Source organism: Erigeron canadensis, chromosome 4, assembly GCF_010389155.1.
Source record: "Erigeron canadensis isolate Cc75 chromosome 4, C_canadensis_v1, whole genome shotgun sequence".
NCBI lineage: Eukaryota > Viridiplantae > Streptophyta > Magnoliopsida > Asterales > Asteraceae > Erigeron > Erigeron canadensis.
In genome coordinates, this window is record NC_057764.1 from 28,468,429 (window position 1) to 28,478,858 (window position 10,430).

At 31.8% G+C, this 10,430-nt stretch overlaps 1 protein-coding gene and 1 pseudogene across 1 annotated transcript; both read right to left on the reverse strand.

Annotated features, from left to right (window-relative positions):
- Nucleotides 1-964: 964 nt before the first annotated feature.
- On the reverse strand, nucleotides 965-4,324 carry LOC122597304 (coniferyl alcohol acyltransferase-like). The gene is made up of 3 exons (XM_043769914.1): nucleotides 3,905-4,324; nucleotides 1,732-2,298; nucleotides 965-1,375 (listed from the first exon to the last, which is right to left on the reverse strand). The coding sequence occupies exons 1-3, from the start codon at nucleotides 4,322-4,324 to the stop codon at nucleotides 965-967; spliced, it is 1,398 nt and encodes a 465-aa protein (XP_043625849.1).
- A 1,957-nt stretch (nucleotides 4,325-6,281) lies between these two features.
- LOC122597305 lies at nucleotides 6,282-9,938 on the reverse strand (annotated as a pseudogene).
- Nucleotides 9,939-10,430: the final 492 nt, after the last annotated feature.

Genomic DNA, 10,430 nt, shown 5'->3' on the forward strand with positions numbered 1-10,430 from the left:
TTTTAATAATTTATCGATGTACGGTTTTTGAGATAAAAGATTTTGAATTAACTGGGGGAAGAAATGATTTATGGAGGAGAGAGAAAAAAATGATTGGTTGAAATTTGAGGAGAGAGAAAGGGTGTTAGGTAAATATAGAATTGATATATGGACATTTTGGGAAAGTAAATGTTGAAACTTAAAATGTAAACAGAGAATATTTGCTTTATAATATAGTATAGATATAGATATACATGGATATGGAAGATCTCTCAAAGTAAAAAATAAACTAATTAATACCGTTTTCATCGAGATGTGACAAGGGCTTAAATAGATACTTCCTCCGTCCCATATTAAATGTCTAATTTTGACTTGCCAAGTTATTTGCTTGCAACTTTGACTATAAATATCTTTTTTTGTGTTATATAATAGTTGACGAAAGTTATATCAATGGAAAGTACATTGAAAACTCAATCCGTCCATATATTTTATATGAAGTGTTATATAATATAGTCAAATATTTTTATGGTCAAAGTTTAAAGCCGAAAACTTGACAAGTTAAAATTGGACATTTAATATGGGTCGAAGGGAGTAATTCATAGGTTTTGACGTATTATATATTCTTTTATACACTTTGTGCATGATGATGATCATGTATCAAAATTTACATAGAAACTAGTAGATCTTTTTTTTCTTTACATCTTTTTAATTCCATTTTTTTCATGGACATATCAAGAAAGTCATATTTTAAACACAACCAGTTATTAAGAGCTAACTAAAACCATGTATTAGTACTTCAAAGTCTAGAATTTAATTACAACATATATTAACAAATTAAGATTACACACCAAACCAGCAAAAATACATATAAACAACTAAAATGCATGTGTTTCTTTTCTTTTATTCACATAAACGGACCAAACATATTTCCAAACATTAGTCACACTAACACAACTCCAAATAATAATCAGATAATTAATTAGTTTTAAATCTCGAGGTAATCAGCATTCAAGGGCTTGAATATTTGACTAGCATGTTTCTCAATATAGTTCATATGTTTCAATGGCAAACGCATATAGACCACCCAATCATTTTTGTTGGTTGGGCTCGGCAATGTCATGACATAGCAATCCTGCCTTCCCGAAGGCAGATAGCATGACCCGAATGCCACTTTTCCCCACCCGAAATCCATCATGTCCATAATCTGAAACCTTTGCCCCGATGAGATCATAAATGCCATCTCTTTATTATCAGCAAACGCCTTTGCTACAAGTGGCAATTTTCGACGATCGTCAACCCAGTCAATGAGGTCGAGGAAATGGTCTTTCCGTGTGGCAGTCTGCACGAACTCGTGAACCTCTGTGGCTATATCGCTCAACGGCATCTTCTTCAACTCCTAATATATTATGTCAAGTTAATTGAGTTTCCAACCATTTTCCATGTCATTTTTTTTTTGTGAAAGAACATAGTAAGCATAAAAATGTCTAGTGATTGATTTTTAGATATACACGTATAAATAAAAAGTTCACACTTCACCAATTATGTAACGGAAAAAATAGATACTATCATAAACCGTCAAAAATTAAGTTCATTGTACTTGGGTTTAACAGAAACCCAAGTATTTTCTATGACAGAAAAAAATATATGACAGTTTTTTTTTCCGGATAAAAGTGCAATTGTTATCCTGGTAAATATATAAGTATGTGACATATTTTAAAACAACAGTCACAGTAAATAATTTAAACTCCATACCTGTACATTTTTTGATCCCGATGGCATAGACAAAACGTTGCCGAAAAGGGAAGCTAGTAATTTTTGCTTCTCTTCTCCATCTCCTTGACCGATCCTACTTCTTCCATCAACCGCAACAGCCAAATTACATATTTGGTTACGATTTTCCGACTCTTCCATGCTAAGAGCAATTATTTTCCACAAAAAAGAGGTGAATGCCTCTAGCTTTGATCTCCTAGACCCATTTTCACTTGCCAACAATTGTAGATTTTGAAGTTGTTCACCCTCTATGTAGAATAAACGGTTAACGAGTTTATAATCATCTCCTTCATCATCATGGTTTTTGTCGTTATTAATGGGCTTGGTTGGTGGCTTAAAAAGAGTAAAGATGTCGTCTATTGATGACGAATAAGTCGTCGGGCATCTTGGACCTAGGATTGACCTGTCGAAAGACGGTAACATAGATGGAGTTTCTAATCGAGTTATGTCTGCCCATGATGATATAAATATGTTAGCCGAGTAACCGTCGGCTGACCTATGATCAAACATCGACCCGATTACTATGGCTCCACATTTTAACTCCGTAACCTGCGTTCCATATATTTGTATGGTAAATCATGTTATAATCAACGTAACTAGTATATCACAATGATTTTAATAAAAGATATTTTAATAACACGCCAACGTACAGTAACTACCGAATAATAAAAAATCGTTATACATAACATAATTTATTTGTTTATTTACAGTTAGTATATACTAATATAATAATTACAGAAATAGTAACTCATAAATGATTAGCATTACTTCACATGATCTCCATATATTTTTTCTTTTTGTCAACGGGGCATGACGCCAATGTAAAAAAGTCCACTTAAATACAGCAGACATGCTTGCATAATGTTCGGTATTTAAATACTAAGTTTCATCGAATCTCGACCATGTTTTACGATGAGTTTTACTCGTATTAATTATACTCGTACAAGATTTAAATTGTCTAAAAATAAAAACCAAGCAGTAATTTCTTTCTTGTCTTTCACACGTGACAATATCTTTACTACTCCCTCCGTCCCATATTAAATGTCCAATTTTGACTTGTCAAGTCTTCAGTTTTGAACTTTTACCGTAAAACTTCATATTAAATGTCTAAGTTATATAAAACTTCATATAAATTATATGGACAGATTGAGTTTTCAATGTACTTTTCATTGATATAACTTTCATTAACAATTATATAACACAAATAAAGATATTTATGGTTAAAGTTACAAGCAGAAGACTTGAAAAATCAAAATTAGACATTTAATATTGGACGGTAGGAGTACATTATAAATATTTTTCCACCATACTGAAAGTTAAAAAAAAAAGAGTTTGAAAATGATTTAACTGCCTTTAATCAAGTCTCATTCTTTAACACTTTTAAGAAATTACCCAATTACTCTTAATAAACTAATTTTACACCCTAAATCTTTATACTCTAAGTTATCTTCACTATCATTTTTACATCTATATTCAAATCAACCTACACCACTCGACAACGCCACTACCACCAATAATCGCCGCCATCGCCACTGATCACCACTACCACCAGACCGTCATCGCCTCTACCGTCATCGCATTACGCGGGTACCATGCTAGTATTTTATTTATTAATTAGTCTTTCTAAATAACTTAATTACTTTTAAAAAATCATCACAAAAGGAATTAAGTGAAAATTTTTTGGAAGGAATGAAATCTTTCAAAGAATGTTTTTGGAAAGAATTAAATGTTTTAGAGGAATTGGAATTTGAAAGAATGAATTTTGACGGAATGTTTTTTGATTTTTTGAAAATTCAACTGAGTGAAAGAATGACATTCCTTCCCCTATGCCCAAGGAATGGAGATTCCATCAAATGATGGAATGTTTACATTTCAATGGAATGAAATTTCTCCATCTTTGAACAACAAAACACACTGGCGAATGGAATTCAAATACAATTCTATCAGATTGTATCAAATCCTGTGAACTAAATGTGAACTAAGTATTACTATCAGAACAAACGAGAAAGTGGGTTATCACAAATTGGAACAAAAAAGTGTATTGTGAATGTCAGGTCAATAATATTTAGTTGTTTCATTATCCGGGTAAAAAAAAAACTTGTGTTTTTAAAAACATATATGAGAGTAGCCAATTTTATACAGAAATTATATATACCTGGATGGCAAGAACCCCACGTAGCTTCTTGGGAATTAGTTTACCCTCAATACTTTCATCCGGATTATAAAAGTTAAGTTCCTTGAGCTCCACGTCAGCAAAAGCTTCAGTGAAATCAACTCCTTGATTGTTGCAATGAAACTGATTCTCTCCGGCAGCTTCGTTCCATTTGATCTCCCCGGCGAGAGGGTAGTAAAGTGCGAGTGCTCGAGACAAGGAAAATTTGAGGCTTTTTAGAATATCGGAAAAATTACCATGAGAAGGTTTCTTGTAGCAAAAGAAAGAACCAACATCAAATGGTGGCACAAGTAAGTCAAGGTTTGTCAAAGGTAACCAATGGTCAGTCCATGGTTCTTGTGCATGGATCACTACATTATCAATTACCTTCACTGAGAAACCATTATCCTTGATGATGCCCATATATATGCAACACAAAGATATATATATAAATCTCAAAGATTTTTATAGAAATTAAGAGCAAGATAGAGTAGATATATAGGAGATGATACATTTTGCTAATTGCTATCATATATATATAGGAGTTGATAGGTGTGTGAGGAAACCATGGTCGAAAGTGACTTGTTGGCTGTAGCATATATTATTTAATTTCAACTTTTTATTTGTATACTGTAATGATAATGGCTGGATTGGTTTGGTATAATGTTTAGCAGTTTTTAAACATTTTTAGCGCTTTTTTTTTTTTTTAAATACTTTAGCACTTTTGAAAAATTTTTAATTTCCATTAAGTTGAACAAATACAATTTTATAAGTTTTTATATAAATTTTCTTTTGGAACGTTTAGAATTAACAAAATTGACCGGTATCTGGTATTTTTTTTTAAAGGTATCACTTTGGTCAACTTTTTGTCTCATGTTTTATTTGACCCGCCAGACTAATAAGAACATAACGTTTTTAAAAAATAAGTTACACGACATGAATTGAACGGACCAATTAATGACTATGCTTAGCTTCGATGAGTTGCTCCCCTGCTTCAATGTCTCAAAGTTTGGATAACTTTAAGTAGTTGGATTTTTCTAGATTATTTTCAAATATAATGCATATGGAATAGTTTATAGGTCTAGAAATGCGATCTAGCATTGTTTATATGGTTCGATAAGCTACAATATTACATGACAAACTTTTATAACTTAATTATTAGGTGTTTATCTAATCAGAGTTGACTTGGTAAACTAGACTCTCCATCGATTATCCGACTCATATTATGAAATTCCGCTTATAAAGTTCTATCAACAAATTAATCATTCCATGCATACAAAATTCAGAAAACATTTTATTAAAAAGATCAAAGATGATGATGACAAATAATAATAAAAGAGTATGCATAGATAATATATATGTGTGTGTGTGTGAAGATACGATATTAATTGGTAAGTTGATTTAATTTTTATGCACAAGTGTTATCTTATATTTAGTTTAGTTAATCGTTAAACGCCCAAATTAAGGATTTTATATTCTAACCCAAAAACATCTACGGAGTATATATATGGTAATTTAAACTGATAAATGCTGCCGACTTGCCGTCGACGACTTGACCAATTCATGTTAATTAGACAAAACAGCTGATGTACAACCATTTAAAAGATAGTTTGTGTTATCATTCGTTAAGCATATAAGTTAGTTCCGAATGTGTTAATGTATAATTCTTTAATAAGTACTCCGATCGAAAGGAAATTTGAATAAGTCAATTAACTCGTAAATAAGATGCGTAATTTTAACTATTTGGGTTTCTTAGTACCTAAGATAAAATAAAATATAAAAAAAAAAAAAAAACATTCTTTCCTGTACCTATACGCGTTTTAAATGCAATTTAGCTTCATACATGAGTCACTTTTTGATGCATTGTCATATAACACACCAGATTCACTGATATCACATATTTATTTGTTTCACTTGCCTGTAACACCAATAAAAAAAATACATCATTTTTCAAATAGAAGCTATATTACTTGGATGTAACGGATCCGTAGCCCAGACCCCCCCGGGTTACATGTGGTTCCGCCAATACTCTGACGATTATGCTATGTTTCATTCACACAAGAAGAGATAATTCTACTTATGCAGTTTGTGTAAAAATGTTCAATTCATACGATATCTTCTTCACAAAAATATTAAAGAACCAACATAACTTATAAGAAGCATAAAAGTCCAATGTATTTGTCTCATGAAATATTGTTAAAAGATATAATTAAAGAGATAATTAAATACGAGTATTACGCAAAATATAACATCAAAGGATTACAAACCGAACCAGCAAACACAATTAGACCAACTGGTTTTATCTTTTTCTTTAAAAAAACAGAACATATTTTCAATATTAGTCAAACCGAAACAATTCCAAATAATCAGATAATTAGTGTTAAATCTCGAGGTAATTAGCATTTAAGGGCTTGAACATTTGACTAGCTTGTGCTTCGATATAGTTCAAGTGTTTCAGTGGCAAATGCATGTAGACAATCCAATCCCCATCGTTGGATGGACCTGGCAAAGTCATGACATAGTTATCCGGCCTTGCAGAGGGGACATGGCATGAGATCATTAACGCCATATCTTTCCCAGCAAACACCTTTGCTACAAGTGGTAATTTTCGACGATCTTCAACCCAGTCAATGAGGTCTAGGAAATGCTCTTTCCGAGCGGCAGTCTGCACAAACTCATGTACTTCTTTGGCTATATTGCTCGATGACATCTCCATCAAATCCTGATAATTCAAATCATGTTAAATTAATGGACTTTCAGCCATTCAATTGTCACTTTCCATACATATAGTTATTTTGAAGATGTAAAATGAATGATTATGAGGTATATATATAAACTTCTCATAATTTTCACAAAAATATGTAGCATATATAAAGAACAAAACAAAATGTACCTTGCTATTCTTGATTATAGTCAGAAAGAAATTGTATGTTTCCATTAGGGATGAACATATGACTTGAAAACCCGGGACACGGCTCAGACCCACTTGAGCCGGCCGCTCAATAAGATAACGGGCCAGGTCACGGATTCGATTTTGTTACACTGTCGGGTTTTGGGTTTACACGGGCCAGACGGGAATCTCCCTCCCATCCCAGGAATAATTGAAGAAAGTGCCTAGTTTTTAGTGAAATTATTTAATTAAGATCACTTTCAAAATGCCAAAAAATATAAAGTTTAATTATCAAAGTAATTAAGTTGCTATCATGAAGTTAGTCTCTGAAATCATAGTTCATTCATACTCATTCTGTTTCATTTTTAATTTTCTAGTTTGACTTATTAAGTCATTCGTTTCTAATTTTAACAGTGATATTTTTAATTGTGTTGTATAATATTTGATATGAATTATATGAATGGATTAAAATTTAAAAGTATTTTCAAGGATATAAATTTCATCGAAGTATTTTATAAAACAAAAAAATTTATTTACGGTCAAAATCACTCTGTAAGTCAAACCAAATAGTAACTTGCTTGGACATTAAACTCCATACCTGCAAACTTCTCGAACCCGATGGCATAGTTAAAACATTGCCAAAGTGCGAAGCCATTAGTTATTGTTTCTCTTCTCCATCTCCCTGACCGAGCCTACTCCTTCTATTGACTGAAGGAGCAACATTACACATCTTGTTATGATTTTCGGACATTTCATTGCTCAAAGCGACTATTTTCCACAAGAAAGAGGTGAATGCCTCTAGCTTCGACCTCCTACACCCAATTTCACTGGCCAACTGTTGTAGATTCTCAAGTTGTTCACCCCCTATATAGAATATACGGCTAATGACTGAAATATCTCCATCGACGTGGTTTTGATCATCATTGGGCTTGGTTGGTAGCTCGAATAGTGAAAAGATGTCATCTATTGATGATGAATAAGTGGTTGGGCACCTTAGACTCAGGATTGACCTCTCGAAAGATGGTAGCATAGACATAGTCTCTGATCGAGCCAGGTCTGCCCATGATGACATAAATATGTTGGCCGAGTAACCATCGGCTGACCTATGATCAAACATCGACCCGATCACTATGGCTCCACATTTTAACTCTATAATCTGCGTTACATATATATTTGCTAATTTAGATGGCGTGTAAAATATATATGTCTGTATTTATTTTTGCGGAACAAATTAATGCGCTTTGACCGGGCCATTTTTGCCAAAAAAAAAATAAACATCACCATCTATCATCCAAAAAATTCTTTTGTACAACTAAATTTAAAACGGTATATAAAATGAACATACTTGCCAATAAGATTGGTGGTTCATCATTATTTATACGTAATATTTTTGACCTTGATATTCTATCATATATAGTTTAAATCTCACATTTTACTTTTACAATGGTGAATTAATTATATATATTGAGGGGAATGTCTACAAGAATTATTCGAAATAATTAATTAATAAATTTTGTATTTTGTAATTCCAAATATCTTGATATATAGTTGTTACGTATTTAGTATTGAATTACACAAATCCAAAATATATGAACGTGCACTTACATGCATGCATGTTCGATCTTTGAATAATAATAATTGTTGACCCGAAGAAGCTAGATGAACAACGTAAGACGTTGACTTTTTAGAATTTGATTTATACTATTATTATATGGAATATTTACTAGCATTACTCTAAGATTTCAACAAATTAATGTATCTATATATCATTGGCCCTAAATAACAAAATTAAACCCAAGCAACTGGCATGAATGAGTAAAATTAGAGATCACCTGGATGGCAAGCACCGGCCCCACGTAGCCTTTTGGGAATAAGTTTACCCTCAATGCTTTCATCTGGATTATAAAAGTTGAGTTCCTTGAGCTCCACGTCAGCAAAAGCTTCAGTGAAGTCAACTCCTTGGGTTATTGCAATGAAACTGATTCTCGATCTTCGGCAGCTTCGTTCCATTTGATATCCCCCGCGCGAGAGGGTAGTAAAGTGTGAGTGCTCGAGATAAGGGTAACCAATGTTCCGTCCATGGTTCTTCTACATGGATCACTACCTTATCAATTACCTTCACTGACAAACCATTATCCTTAATTGATGCCTATATCTACAATACAAAAATAATTAAATGTAAACTCAAAGATATAGATATATGGAAAGAGATATATAAAATTATAAATCAAGTATATCTATATATATACTCCCTTGTAATTCAAACTATACTGGGAGTTTTTAATTCGACATTTTTTTCTATCCAAAATACCCTTGTATACAAACAAAATCTGACACCCCCCTCATTTCCCTCTTTCTTCTCCTCTGCGCATACTGAACACCCACACAAACACACATATCTCACCATAACAATCCACCATCGTCAATCACCGCAGTCCATTACCACCGCAACCAAAAATCCCCAAAATCATCACCGTTTAGTCGTCACAATGCGCAGACATCCAACTAAAATGTGTAGAAAAATAGTAGTTGATGCACTACAACAAAAGTGTTACTTGTCCATATTTATTATTTCACACTTTTAACGGTGGTGCTAGTAGGGGTGATGGTAACGATGTGGTTATTAATCAAAAAGTGATTGATGTAAATGGTAGTGTAGTTATTTTATGGTTAGGGGATGTATCTTTTGTAAATAACTTTATTAAGAGTATTATAGAGATATTAGGTGAAAATATTTAAATTAATAAATAAAGAAGATAAATATATAGTTTGGATAAATATGGGTGGAAAATATTTTAAAGATATATTAGATAGATTTAGTGTGTGAGTTAAGAATGTGTTGAAAATTAAGGGTATTTTAAAAGTAGAGAGTTAAAAAGAAACGATGATATTTTGTTTATTAATATAATATAGACGAGTGATTACTCGATCGATCTTGTCTCAAAGTTTCGGGGTAGGAGCCTCAATCAAGTTGTTAGCATGTAAATCGAATAATTCAACATGGAATTGTTTATATGGTTTGACAATTTATATACATGTTGAATAATTACAATATTCTAGACAAACTGTCGTTAGGTACTAACTTGGTGTTAATTAATGTATAATATATATCAAACTTGACTTTGTAATCTGAAACTCCCTCGCCATCTATATTATTGTTATTATATAATAATATGGGAGATAGTAGAAATAGAGAAAGAATATATGAAAAATATTTCTTGTATTTTTATTTCTTCTATGAAATTATATTCTTAACTTTTAAATAACAATTATATCTGATAAAAACTAATTATGACTCGTGAGATTTTCCTTATTCAGTTATAGAAATTGATTGATGTTATCTATGATTTATTAAAGCTAATTTTTCTGAAAATCATATATAATCTTTTATTCCCCAAAGCCACCTTTATAACTTTTTGTAAATCAATCTTTGAAGTTTGAGCTTTTAACTTAATAAATGATTGTTGAAAAGAAAAAGTTAAAAATGGTCGGATTAGTAGGAGCTAGGAATGGCGCTTGAAATGACACATTTTTAGTTAAAGAAAATTTTAAACGAGTAATAAGTGATAGAAAATAATATAATAGATATTTTTAATATAAAAATTAAAATTATCAATATTGACATTAATTTATGAAGTT

Bases quoted from the DNA above. Each gene is read 5' to 3' on its own strand.
- LOC122597304 (XM_043769914.1), bottom strand. From the start codon at position 4,324: ATGGGCATCATCAAGGATAATGGTTTCTCAGTGAAGGTAATTGATAAT. The intron at 2,299-3,904 runs GTATATATAATT...TATGGAACGCAG, and splicing joins GTGGGGTTCTTGCCATCCAG to GTTACGGAGTTAAAATGTGG. The intron at 1,376-1,731 runs GTATGGAGTTTA...ATAATATATTAG, and splicing joins CGGGATCAAAAAATGTACAG to GAGTTGAAGAAGATGCCGTT.